The sequence below is a fragment of the Lynx rufus genome, unplaced genomic scaffold (assembly GCF_022079265.1).
Source record: "Lynx rufus isolate CCGP_SWC_20201006 ecotype Redwood Valley unplaced genomic scaffold, mLynRuf1.p SCAF_6, whole genome shotgun sequence".
In the NCBI taxonomy this organism is placed as follows: domain Eukaryota; kingdom Metazoa; phylum Chordata; class Mammalia; order Carnivora; family Felidae; genus Lynx; species Lynx rufus.
This window is the reverse complement of record NW_025814878.1, coordinates 71,597,894-71,612,779: the sequence shown is the minus strand read 5'-3', so window position 1 is coordinate 71,612,779 and position 14,886 is coordinate 71,597,894. Positions and strand designations below refer to the sequence as shown.

The window sequence follows — 14,886 nt, the reverse complement described above, 5'->3', positions numbered from 1 at the left end:
TCCATACTAGAGAACCGTATTAAACTAAGGATACCTACTCATTTTCCCAAACCAAGAACGCCCTGCAGGGCAAAAAGGGATGAAGAAGGCAACGTCCTTTTCACACCCAAATTGCTGAAGCCAACACTCAGAAATCTGTTTAGAGGAGAGACTGAAAATGGAGCAGTAATCACTATTTCTGAGACTGGATTCCCTAAATATAATGAGTAGCACTCAACTCCTGATTATCTCTGCCCACCAAGGACAAAGGAATTAGCAGGAAAAAACCAAAAGGCTGACACTTCTCAGGAGTTGAGTGTGCCAACACTACTCTCTTAATTCTCTGGAATGCACACAAGGATTACCATGAGAGCTGAGCACAAATTCTGGCAAGTGTCTGCCCATCTTGATGCAGGTCTATCTGCCTCCTGTTACATCTGCAGCAACCCTTGGACATCTGCCGTGGCTCACAGCCTCCCACCTTATCCATGCTCACCTAATAACAGGACCTTTATACAAAAGTCCCCCAAGGTCCTTTAACAGTCGCCAGGAAGACTGTCTTCATGCCAGAAGATTAAGCAAAGGAAAGAGAATACTGCCAGCATCTCATTCTCCATTCCAATGAGGCCAGTTTTATACTAAAATGTATTTGTACTTGTGTATGTATGTGTGCACATGCGTTCTCAAAGCATACATAAAAAACACTAACAAGAATTACTCTACAATGCCAATATTGGTTATTCCTAGTGATTTTAATTTTCCTTATACTTTTCTGTTTTTTATCATGAAAGTGGTAATTTTTATCATGAAAGTGATGATCTTTTAATAATCATTTTGTAAAATGTTACTTTAAAAGGCAGAGATGAACATGGCATGTAATAGACAGATAAGGCCGTCTATGTTGTGTGCTGCCTAAAAGTAGATGAAAAAAAGAAACTTCACTTTCTCTTCTCTGTAGCCCTTTGTTGCTGATCATCTGTAAAGTTCTCAGGCCTTTGCCTAACGATTTCTTAGATCCCCTATAGATTACATACTACTGTACCATAAGCGCTTTTTACCTGAGATGCCAACAAATGGCCAAATGATTAAACCAAATTTTCACATGTTATTTTCCTTTCTTCTTCTCTCATGACAGATATTAGCAGGTGGTGGGAAAGTGGCTGGATGGGAGAATTATTTGTAAAATTATTAATTTCTGAACAATTGAGAAGTTGAATATATGGTTTTTATATCATGGAAATGATGAAATTCAACTATCAGTGGATTTCTTAAAAATCAAGTAACATAAATGAGAATTTCCTGCTCTAAACAGTATAGAGGGCCCTTATTCAAGATGCTTCATCTAGTTTACCATTCCCCAGTGAATACTGTATGATTTCAAATCCTTCTAGAGCTGAGAAAATATCCCTGACCAACCCTAACTATCAGATGGTAATAGATAAGGCCTATAAAGCTTTTCTGTTTCTTCCTCTCTACATATTGTCACTATGTAATTCAACCACACAACATACACATAAAACTCTAATCTGATGAGGCTCAACTTTTTTGCCAGGACCCATAATGCTTGAGAATGTTACACTGCTCCCACATTTGAAGGCTGTGGTTCTCTAAAGGATTATATTAATAATAATAATAATAATAATAATAAAAAGGATAATGTCTGTGAAAACATTTACAGTAACTGTAGAACACAGCTATCAACCTGTGGGAAATCAAAAAGCTTTAATTTGGGTGCTCTATGCCCTTAGAAATGCCATCTGCACAGCTGGGAAGGCCTGGAGTAGCTGATGGAGCTGGAGTTAATGAGGTAAGGTATGGGAAAGAACAAAAAAGGTTTCCTCAGCTCAGGGCTCAAGGCAGTGGATCACTCCTTATCTCTCAGCTGAGTATAAGTTTCCAAGGAAGACTCATCTTGAGAATTCTCAGTGGGAGGGAGTCAAGCCAGAAGTTAAGGGAGAGAGTTTAGCCAGATGGCTCACTCTATTAATGGAGCCCTCCGCCATGTTACTACTTAGTTACTCCATGTCTCTAAACGTGGAAATGGAAGCATGTGTAAATTGGGAAAACAATGCTCAGCTGGGGGCCTTTGGGGCCTCTGGCCTGATTAAGTATACAACAAGAACACCAAAGTCAGATCTGGTTTCTGATACAATGTTTGGATTTTATTCTCATTGCAAGAGGAAGGTCACAGAAGAATTTCATTCCCAGCTTAAAATTCTTCTAAGTCCATTCTTCTTCTTCTTGGGGCACAACAACTATCGTATGCGCTTAGCAATCCATCAGAGATTCTCAACCAAATCCTGCATTCTGTTTGCTTATAATCACACTATGGATATTAAGATATGCTGGTAACACAGAAGTTAACATTATAACAAAACCACCAAAAGATATCCCTATTGGCTACACTGTAATTTAAGAAGTTAGAATTTCATATATGTAAATAGCTGTAATTAATAAGATAAACCTTTCCTTTTGGGATTTGGCAGTGATAACAGCTCAAGCAGGAGTGCCATTTGAATCCTTGGAAAACCTAAAATAACATTTTTACAAAAAAAGTAGCAGTGCTCACAGTTAACTAACTTGGCCTAGAAGGTAAGAGAATTGGAAATGTAAAGATGGTATCTTAACAAGTGTCATTCTACTATTTTATAGCTCTTGCCAGTACAGCACTTTAAAAGATGTGTGTTACAGTGAATTTCCAACTGAAAGAGTAAATCCCAAATATGGGCAAAATTAGCAGCCCTGTTCCTTGCCATTGTAATAAATGATTAAGTAGGTGTTACAAAGATGAAAAAGCAGAGCATCTCTTTCTAATCCTGACAGACATCCTCCCCTTCTTCACTGATCCTTTATCTTGCAGTGAAGACCTGCATGAGGAAGTCGATTCCTGGTATGTTCCTGATAAGAATGCATATTTCCAGGGGTAGCAGCAGGGACTACATCGCTTTAGCAGACATTGTTCATGAACTTGTGCCAAGTTTCTCTGAACCTTGGAAACTGGGAAAGTGTCTGTGTTCCTGATTAATAATATTCAGCAAACAGACTGAAAGCAGAGGAAGTATAATCACTAGTAGAGAGGGATATTCAGTAACAGAGCTCCTGTGGTTAAGCTGCTATGAGGAGGCACTCACGCCATGAGAGCAAGCATGGCTTTCATGCCCATGTGTCTACCTGAGCCTGAGTTAAGATCCCTGAAGGGATTAAGACCTCCTCTGTTCTCATGGAGAATACAGATTGGGCCTCCTCTCAATTTTCCCATAGCCAGTTTAAATTATTCTTTTACCTTCAGTCTCTTTAAGGCTTGAGTTAAGGCTACTTTGTAATAAAATTATCCCCAATTTCTATCACACATGGATGATTGTTCTCTCTCCCCCAAAGGCTGTAAAACCCTCAAAGTTAGAAGTCATCTCTCTTGATCCCCACTCACCCATCATATAAACATTTCAAACAGTACATGAGAAAGTGAAATAAATAGTAACTGTCTTCTAACCTCGCTTCCCAAAGATAACCACTATTCAGTTTCTTGTATCTCCCTCCATAAATGTTTGTGGGCAAACACAAACTTTTATGTTATTCAATGTTCGATCCAATGAGCAAAACTTAAAAGAAATACTGTAAACTAAGGTGCCTCCATCTATAAATCACACACATTCCACATCCCAGGACTTCAGCAAGTTCTGCATTTAGGTGCAGGCGGAGTTACTGGGGCACAAGCCTGGTGAGTCCAGCTCTGTCCCTAACATGGTAGGATTTCCCTGGCCAACTCACTCCATCTTTCTGAATCTCAGTTCCCTCTCCTACAGAAGAAGATGTTCTCAAAGGTCAGTTCACGGTTGAGGCTGAATCAAGTACTGATTAATAAAACAGGTACACCAAGGCCAAAATATGAATTGGTATTGAGGAAAATCAAACATAACAGATTACAAGAAGAATATGGTTGTGAATTAGAATGGAGCAGTTATTTAAAAAATACTTTTAATTGAGGTTTAATTGACATGTAACATTATATTAGTTTCAGGTGTAATACATGATTTCGTATTTATATACATTGCAAAATGATCATCACAATAAGTCTAGTTAACATCCATCACCATCCCAGTTACAAAAAATTTTTTTTCTTGTGATGAGAACTTTTAAGATCTAATCTGTTAGCATCTTTCAAATATGCAATATAGTATTATTAACTATAGTCACTACACTGTATACTATATCCCCAGGACTTACCTATTTTATACCTGGAACTTTGTACCTTTTGATCACCTCCACCCAGTCTGCCCTCTCTGTACCCACGAGCTTGGTTATCTTTGGTTTGGGTTTTGTCTTTTAGAATCCACATATAAATGAAATCATATGGTATTTGTCTATCTCTATCTCACTTAGCATAATCCCCTCTAGGTCCATCCGTGTTGTCACAAACAATAGAGTTGTGTTCTTTTTTAATGGTTGAATTGCATATATACCCCACAACTTCTTTATCCACTCATCCACAGATGGACCTTTAGTTTGTTTCCATATCTTGGCTATTGTAAATAATGCTGCAATGAACATGGGGATGCATATATCTTTTTGAGTTAATGTTTTCATTGTCTTTGGATCAACACCCCATAGTGGAATTGCTGGATCATACGGTAGTTCTGTTTTTAAATTTTTGGCCAACAGGTTTCCGTTTTCCACAGTGGCTACACCAATATACAATTCCACCAACAGTGCATAACGGTTCCCTTTTCTCCACCTCCTTGCCAACACTTGGTTCTTTCTTATATTTTTGATGATAGCCATCCTAACAGGTGTGAGATGATAGCTCATTGTAGTTTCAATTTGCATTTCTCTGAAGACTTTTGAAGTTACTTTTTTATTTTAATTTTAATTTATTTTTATTTTTTTAATATGAAATTGATTGAAGACTTTTGATGCTGAGCATCTTTTCATGTACCTGTTGGCCATCTGTATGACTTCTGTGGAAACATGTCTGTTCAGACTTTTTGCCCATTTCTTAATTAGAGTGGGTTTTTTTGCTACTGAGTTGTATGAATTATTTATATATTTTGGATATTAACCGATCTATGATTTGCAAATATTTTCTCCCATTTAGTTAGGTTACCTTTTCATTTTGTTAATGGTTTCCTTTACAGTGCAGAAGCATTTCAGTTTAATGTAGATCCCCTTGTTTATTTTTGCTTTTGGTGTCAGATGAAAAAATCATCACTGGGGTGCCTGGGTGGCTCAGTCAGTTGGGCATCTGACTCCTGATTTCAGATCAGGTCATGATCTCATGGTTGTGAGACTGAGTCCTGTGTCCATGCTGGGTGTTGAACCTGGTTAAGATTCTCTCTATCCCTCTCCCTCTGCCCCTCCTCTGCTCACATTCACTCTCTCTCAAAAAAAAAAAAGACAAACCATCCATCACAAAGACCAATGTCAAGGAACTTACTGCCTATGTTTTCTTCTAGGAGTTTTATGGTTTCAGGCCTTACATTCAAGTGTTTAATCCATTTTGAGTTAAGTTTTGAGATGGTCCAGTTTCATTCTTTTGCTGTGGCTGTCCAGTTCTCCCAACATTCACTCAAGAGACTGTCCCCATATTACATTTCATTCATTGAAGAGACTTTCCCATTGTATATTTTTGGCTTCTCTGTCATAAATTAATTGATCATATATACATGGGTTATTGCTGGACTCTCTCTCCTGTTCCACTGATCTATGTGTCTGTTTTGATTACTATAACTTTGTAATATAGTTTAAAATCAGAAGTATAATACTTCTAGCTTTGTTCTTATTTGTCAAGATTACTTTGGCTATTCAGGGTCTTTTGTGGTTCCACATAAATTTAAGAATTCTTTGTCTAGTTCTGTGAAAAATGTCATTGGAATTTTGACAGGGGTTGTATTGAATGTGTAGGTTGCACTGGGTGGTATGGATATTTTAATATCAATTCTTCCCAATCATGAGCACAAAATATCTGCTCACTTATTTCTTTTTCAATTACTTTCATTAATGTCTTATAGCTTTCAGTGTATAGGTCCTTTACCTTGACTAAATTTATTCCTAGGTATTTTATTCTTTTTGATGCAATTGGAAATGGGATTGTTTTCTTAATTCCTCTGATAGTTTGTTATCAGTATATAGATACACAACAGATTTTTGTATAGTGATTTTGTATCCTGCAACTAATTCTTCCAGTTTTTGGTAGACTCTTTAGGATTTTCTCTATGTGATACATCTTCTGCAAATAGTTTTACTTCTTTCCCTTTCTAATTTGGATCCTTCTTATTTCTTTCTCTTGCCTAACTGCTTTGGCTAGGACTTCCAATTCTATGTTGAACATAGTGGGTGGGCGGGGAGGGGACAGTGAGCATCACTATCTTATTTCTTATCTTATCATTGAGTATAATGTTAGCTGTGTGCTTGTCATATTATGGCCTTTATTATCTTGAGATATGTTCCCTCTATACACACTTTATTGAGAGTTTTTATCATAAATGGATGTTGAATTTTGTCAAATGCTTTTTCTAAATCTATTGAATGATCATATAATTTTTATCCCTCATTTTGTTAATGTGGTGTATTAACAGTGATTTGCAGATGCTGAACCATCCTTGCAACCCTGGAATAAATGCCATCTGGTCATGGTGTATGATCCTTTTAATGTATGTTGAATGTGGTTTGCTAATATTTTGTTAAGGACTTCTGAATCTATGTTCATCAGGATTATTGACCGATAATTTTCTTTTCTAGTGGCATTCTTGTCTGGTTTTAGTATCAGGGGGATGCTGGCCTTGTAAAATGAGTTTGGAAGCATTCCCTTGGAGCAATTTTTACAAACAATTTCCTGAGGTATACTTCATAGGAAAATCCACATCTTGTTTTACCACAGAGGTATATCAAGCAATATACACTGATCCTGAAGTTATCTTAGGATACAGCCACAATACTTCAGAGGTAGAGCCAACCCATGTTGACTCATTTCTCAGCAATGCATGTGGCCGTCTCACAAGCCTCAGAGAGCTTATGAGTATTTTTCCATTGTCAAGAGTCATAGATAAGTTCAATGTTACATTCAGTAGCTACGGGATCATAAACTTAAGCAAATAGTTAACATCTTAACTCTCATTTGCCACCTCATTGACAATTAGCTGCCTACTAGGAAGGAGGTCTTCCTGTTGATCAGACCACATATGCTGTTCTGTCCTGTTTGTCTTACTGTGACCATGTCCTGATAAAAATCCAGAGGAGGGTCAAAGTGATGAGGGAAGAACCTGGCAGAGAGGGAAAAGGTGCCAGAAGTGGGTAGAACACCATCAGCTTAACTTAAACATCTATTTGGCGATTTGGTTGCAAGCTAAGAGTAGCAAAGCTACTCATAATGGTTGAAAATCTTTGTTCTAGGGCAAAGCTAGGAAAAGGAAAACGCATTCACAGTGTCTTTGTCAGATGTTTGCCATTTTTCTCAGAGGCAGGAGAGGTGGAGGTTAAGAGAACAAACTCTGGGGTTAGACAGATATGGGTTCTGCCACTACTGGACAATTACATAATCAGTTCTGAGCTTATTGTGCTTATTATTATTATCATCTGGAACTCTGGGTTCTGCGAGCTATCTCCTATGAAACACAAGATCCTCAAAAAACAATTCACAAGTGAAACTGAAAAATCATACCAGGGTAAAGGAGCTGTTCCTACCTGAAAGGAATTCATATAGCGAAGCGATGGAGGTAGCGTGGCGTTGTTCCTGGATAATATCAGCAGCAGCTCTAAGCAGGTTGCAGAGGGCAGGGTTAGAGTGTGGATGCTGATGTCACTTTCCCATGCACTGGAAAGCCTGAAACACATTGATACGTATAATTTCACAATTCCATCTGGTCATAATTATTTCAAAAACCTGATGGAAAGAAGACGACTTTCAAACGTGGAAGAAGATGCAATGCACAAAAAAACAGAAATAAAATGGCTATAGTAAATATTCACAAAGTAAATGTCCAAGACATTTTTATAGTGTTTTTGATACAAAACAGATGGGTTAGGCAATTTTTTCGAGTCAACATTTCATACTCAAAGAGTACAAATAAGACATGAAATGCAGTCTTATTTGTAAGGGACCTATTTGGGGTGGGGAATGGATAATAGCTAACATATCGAATGCTTCCTATATTCTGTGCCCTCTTCTCCATGTAACATCTTGTTCAACCCTCCGATACCTACGAAATAGAACTGTTGCTATCCTCCTTCTAAGGATGTGCAAATTGTTTCTGAGCTGGATATGCCCTATGAAGTTTCTAGTTAGCTGATTTTCAAACCTTTAAAAAGTGATGTAATACTTTTATCAAAAAATCTTGTAAAAGCTCCATTTACAATATAAATAAAAGCAAAGCTGCTCTGTTGGAGGGGGTAAGGTTGGCAGGAGGCTCCCTTCATCTTTCAAAGTAGCCTATGAAACATCTCTGCTACATCCTGTTGAACCTACTAGAAAATTCTTTCATTCAAGAAATGAGGAAAGTGAAGGCTAGAAAAGTAAAGAGACTTCTCTGGGATGAGATACATGTTTAGAAGATGATATGGCTATGTCTAGAATCCTGATTTCCTGGCTTCCCATATAGTACTTAAAATGGAAACTCAGATAATCATTATGGGAAAACAATGTAATAAGAATAGGATGTGTCTTATGCTGTCAAATCTTTTATTTACTTGAGTATTTCCTGTCTGTGCCCCTATCAACATGTCTCTTAACACTGTCCTAATTTTTTAAAAAGAAATATATATGTGTGTGTGTATATGTATGTATGTGTATATATATACATATACATATATATGTGTGTGTATATATGTATATGTATATATATATATTCTATTTATATAAACTTCTTTCTGTAAAGCTACCTTTAACCCAGTCAGTGATGAATTCTAGAATGTCAAAGAGCATCAGTGGTTGAGGGCATAATGGATTTTAACATTTATATGATGAGTCATAGCAGATAGTTTAGCTGTGTCATCAATCAGGTTACCTGTGCTAATACATTTCTGATGTGGGTTGGGAAATTAACTCTCTGAAGCATTTGCCTACTAGTCAGACTGGAATAGGACACTGCCCACTTTCCCTCAAAATAGTCCCTTTTCAGCAAGGCCACATGTGATTGTCTTCTCTGTGTTTTAAAAACACTTCTCCATTATTTTATATTGATTGGTTATGTTATTCTTTCTCCTTTCATTAATTATACAACATTTTCAACATTTCTCTGGCGTGGAAACAAAAATCTTGCTGTCTTTGGTAAAAGCCAAATGTAGGACCAGTGCAGTGGCTCTAAACTCATTCTCTCTACCACCTTTCTTATGCCCTCCACAAACCATTTCCGTTCTCTGAACTGCATACACTAACCACACCATGCTCGTGCAGTTTTCTGGGCCTGGAAGGCTGCAGGCTACCTGCTGAACTTCTGTTCATCCTGCAAAACCCACTTAAGTATCATTTCCTTAGAGACATCCTCTTGCTTCCTCTACAAGAACTACATGCCTAATACCATTATTTGTATCCTACTACCATACCACCACCCTACCTGTATTCTTATTTGGGCTGTGTCTGCATCTGTGATTCATTCTAGATCAGTCATAAGCAAGCATACTCTGTGGATTCCTCTAACTTTTGTTACCCAGTATGGAAGATTAGATTAGTTGTTTTTCCTCAGACACTCCCAGGTATTAACCTTTTATTGGCTGTAATAAAATACACCTCACTTACATTTGTATGTTCAATAATTTAATTTATTTTCCAAGTGTTATTCTTATAAAAGGAAACCAACTAATGTCATGATGTTGATGTGATTTCTGGTGCAGAGAAAGGAATGCTTAACTTCTGCTCAAAGGTGTCAACATGCTGCTATGTGGCTATGGTGTAGTTGATGAAAAATGGCACTCAAATAGAAATTAAAATACACTAGCACTGCCTTGTCACTGACCAGTGAGTGATCTGGGACACGTACTCCTGGAAAAGTCCAGTTTCCTCATGAGATCCTGGAGTTCACACACAACCTACACTATGTATCAAACCACCAAAACTTACACAAAATACATTCATCACATTAATGATATCCACAGTTACACAAAAAAAGATACAGTTATAAACGTTAATTATTCATGTCTCTATGTAATTACAAATATTTGCATGGCATGTGAATCCAACATTGGCATTTTTAATCTAATCCTTTAAGTATTCTGTGATTTAACAATTTTTCTCCTTATTAAAGCTCATGAAGGTACAAAGTACTATCTGGATCACATGATAAGTGATGGAAAAGATCAAGCATGATCCTCTCCAACTAAATTGCATTCTCTTTTATACCTAGAAGTACTAGGTACTTCTAAAAAACAAATTGAAAAGCCCAAGGGTAAATGATGGAGCAAATTTTAGCTTTCTTAGAATACCTCATTTCTTAATAATTAGAACCACCTTATTTTTGAAAATTAGATAAGACAGCTGGACCTAGGATGGCTCAAATTCCTAAAATTTATCCTTTTGTTTATCCTAAACATTTATCCATTTATGCTTCCTTTTCCCAGAGCATATATTCATTAGCCCCAGGATTCACCTTTTTATTGTTAAGATTTATAAATGTTCTCTATAATCTTAACTACATATTAATCACACAAAACAACCATATATGTGGACAAAGACAGAAAGTAATACATGAAAAAATGATTACAGTTGTTTTGGAAAGTTAGAACTATGGGTAACTTTCTCCCAAAACTTCAGCTAATGTTTTTATATTGTTTTTGGTTTGGTTTGTTTTTGATTTAGGAAGAAAGAAATAAAGAGAGCAGGAAGGAAAGATGGAGAAATGGTCTCGGCATACTTAAAATTCAATTTATCTTAAAACAATCACTAAACTCGTTATGAAAATTAAAGGCATGTATTAATTAGGCCAAAAGTGATACTTGATACTATCTACCAAAGGCTCAAATATCAGTAGAAAGTTCTGTTAACGATATAAACATTTTAAGAAACACAAGATTATAATAATCCAGAATTTGGATTATTTCCTGCAAAAACACCTGGACTATTAGACCTAAATCAGTAAACTTCCACTATAAAACCAACAAAAAAGATAATTCAAAGAGAACAAACTTAACATTACTTAAAACCTATTTTGGTGATTTTTAAAGTGGTGAGAGAGGAGAAGCTTTCCTAAGACACCAGAGCTGTCAACTAGGCGACCCGAGTTGAAGAGACCAAAATGCAGGCAGAGGACACACCATCCTTATTTATCAATCTTTGCCTTGACAAAATTCCCTAGAGAAGCAATGATGGCCTATCTATTTTTAAAGAGGCAATGAAAAGGGGGGGAAAAGTCACTCTCCATCACTTCTAACAAAAATAGTGAAATTGAGAATGAATCAAACACCAATCGATACCAAGAAAAGAACTTGGGAGAACAGAAAGGTGATACAATTTACTAAAAATCAGAGGTTGTTTTAATGTAATACATGAAAATGACAAACAGACAGGATTAAACAACTCTACCAAAATTTAAGACATTTCAAATGAGTCCAACATACTGCATAGAGAAGAAAAAAATAAGAGCATATAAGAGAGCTCAAGAAGAAAATATTTAACTTAAATTTCATTTTTCTCATATTTTAGTAGTTGATTTGGACTCTTCAGTCCTAGAAGGACCTATCAGGAAAGCAAAGAGCCTATTAATGATGTTAAAGTATAACACTGTTTATATCTGTGTACTTTTAAAATTCAATTCCAAAGCTACAACAATGACAAGTTCATCAATTCAAACTCTCGAAATACCAAAACAAACAAAGGACCACAACTTAGTGCTAGAATCATTATAAACATACAGCTACTTAATACATGATTTGGACAGGGAATCAAAATTTTATAAATTCTTATACTGTCAAGAACACAAAATTCAGAAACAACTAAATGTACTGTTTATGTATGATAGCAAACCATATTAATTCCAGTATATTTAAATATTTTAAAAGAACTAATTCATAAAAATAGAACCTGAAAAGTTCTACTGCTTATAAATTTCAAAGTAAGGTTCAGTAAGTCATGAGCAGCACTTCTTTGAAATTACAGTATCTTCTCTGAAAACTACAGGAAAAAATCGAGTTTTTAGTCACAAGTGTTCAAACTGTTTTTCAATTCTCTTTAAACTAAAGGGCTCCTGGAGCACCTGAGTGGCTCAGTTAAGTATCCAACTCTTGGTTTCCACTCAGGTCATGATCTCATGGTTCCTGAGATCAAGCCCTGTGCATCAGGGTCTATACGGATAGTGCCTTCTCAGGATTCTTTCTGTCCCTCTCTGTCCTTCCCCTAGGGGCGCTCTCTCTCTCTCTCTCTCTCTCTCTCAAAATAAATAAATAAAAACTTTAAAAAAATAAAATTAAAAATATTTCTCAGACCACCCAATTCCCTAAGCCCAATCATGTCCTCCTTTCATATTAATGGAATCATACATTATGTGACCTTTTTTCTGACTTCTTTTACTTAGCATGTTTTCAAGATACATGGATCTCAGAGAAAGAACTCTTGATTTTAGATTATTTTTTTAATGTTTATTTATTTTTGAGAGAGAGAGAAAGAGCACGAGCAGGGGAGGGGCAGAGAGAGGGAGACACTGAATCTGAAGCCACCTCCAGGCTCTGAGCTGTCAGCACAGAGCCCAAAGTGGGGCTCGAACATGCATAGCGAGATCATGACCTGAGCCGAAATCGGATGCTTAACCGACTGAGCCACCCAGGTGCTCCTAGACCTCTTGCTTTTAAAGTCTGATTTCTAATTTACCACTTTTTATAAAATATTAAAAGCAGTTCCATCTTAAACTATGTATCATAATATTTATGTTAGCATATTAATAAACATAACCATTTACGAAAAGTTTTCAAAGAGTTTTTGAAGAGGTCTCCTGGCTCACATTTTTACCCCATTCCATTACCAGAGAATGGCAATTGAAAGTGAGGCTGAGAAATGCACTTCCAATCCTTTAATTACTTTACTGAGTAACTGGAAGTCAACATATGAGGGTTGGGATGTAATAAATTAGGTCCACTCTAATAACATTCTCATAAGTAAGCCTCACACTGGCAACCACTAGGTTCCCTGTCCCATCAGGGGGCCAACTCAGCCAACACTTACATTAATCAACACTGCCCACTCTGTCCCACAGTTTAAGTCCTTTGCCAATGTGGATGGAAAAGTGTTTGTGACGCATAAAGTACAAAGCAAAAATGTAAGACTTCTTTCATTATTTCCTAGGCCTAATAAAACATAGAGGTTTTCTTCATTTTTCAATTCAAAAGGATTGGCAGTGACTGTGTTGACATGTATGGTGAAACTATGTTTGGTCTCAACAGAAATGAGAGAGATGATCTACTGGAGCTCTATCAGCCCGTGGCTTCAGAAAGGGATGTATCCTGGTGGTCTGCACCATATCTAACCCTACTCTCCCCTGCTTTTATGGACACTGTCATCTTCAGTGTCCCTGGCTTCTGTCTACACCTCTTCCTAAGTCCACTCTCAGATGGTCTTCTCCTGGAAATCCATACACTGCACAGAAGGGCAATTGGCAATGGTGTAACAGTTCAGATGAATTAGGCCTGGCCAATCTTGGTATTTTAGCAATTACGATAAGCTAAACTGCATAACCCGAAGTCACAATTAGCTCTGTCTGATCCATTAAAAGACAAATCCCGATGACTAAAATTGTGTCCCTCCATGAGGAGAGATGAGAACTCAATGCCAAGATCACTAACCTGCTACTCATGTTCTCTATGCAAGCATCCTAGATTTGAGAAAATGTCCTCATGTTGAAGACTTCAGACCTTTTGTGAAACACACGTCAACATAACTCTGGTAGAGTGAGAGCATAACTGGCCACACCCATTTGAGGGAAGGTAAGAAAATCAATTTCCAAGTAATCTTGCATAGAGAAAATTAATTTCTATCAACTTAAATTCAATTTCCCTGTAACAATCTGATTCTTCCATACCTTAATAATATAAACAAAAAACTCTACCAGGTCAGGCCAGAAAGTCTCCTAAATTTAATGTCTATTATTTATCCACTAGCCCTAAAAAGATAGGATTTCAGAAACTGGTAAGTATGCTCCAAAGTTTTATTCAAAAGTTTTGTGAGTTAAGATGTATTCCCTAGAAGTGTCTTAAGTTAAAGAGGGAAATATTTGACTAATTTTTCCAAGGCAGAATCAAATATTATTAAATGGAAGCTTTTGGAACCTAAGAGGAATTTCATTGAAACCTCCAAAGGCCATGATTTTTTTTAAAGTATTAAATACATAATATTCTCTTTCCTTGCCATCACACACTTGAAATGAGCTCTCTCTGGTAGCTGGCTTCGCTATGGCTTCTCAATGTTTGAAACCAAGGTATAAAAAAACTTCACACTTCAAATGTGTCTAATCCTCCCTATACAGTGTATGTGTGTATAAACGGAGTAGGAAGGAGGGGAAGTGTTAAATATGGGATACTCAAGAAATTAGTATTCTACAAAAATTTTGAAGTTGTTCTCAGAAACTGGTTAAAGGTAGTTAAGCACCCAAATTTACCAGTGCTAGAAGAGCTAGAAAAGCTAACCTGTCCCATTTTTTTCAACAGCAATACATCATAGTGTGAATATAAAAAATATTTTCATCTTCTGAACCAATTCATAATAATGAGAAATTATTTATGAATGCTAAAGTGAGGAAAGCTTGTATTTTTTTAGCCTAGAAAATAGGAAAAAGCAAAGCAGTGTTTCTTAACTAAAAAAAAAAAGCTTATTTAATTTTTAATTTTATTTATTTTAAATGTTTATTTATTTATTTTGAGAGAGAGAGAACAAGCAGGGGAGGAGCAGAGACAGAGGGAGAGAGATGATGTGGGGCAGGATCTGTGCTGATAGCAGAG

The 14,886-nt window shown here is 36.6% G+C and overlaps 1 protein-coding gene across 2 annotated transcripts in view; it reads right to left on the bottom strand.

Annotated features, from left to right (window-relative positions):
* UBE3D (ubiquitin protein ligase E3D) overlaps positions 1 to 14,886 on the bottom strand; it is a 159,112-nt gene that overhangs the window by 60,010 nt on the left and 84,216 nt on the right. For both annotated transcript variants that reach the window (XM_047101326.1, XM_047101325.1), the window contains exon 9: positions 7,657 to 7,795. In XM_047101326.1, coding sequence (XP_046957282.1) covers positions 7,657 to 7,795 — 139 coding nt within the window. The remainder of the gene's footprint in view (positions 1 to 7,656; positions 7,796 to 14,886) is intronic.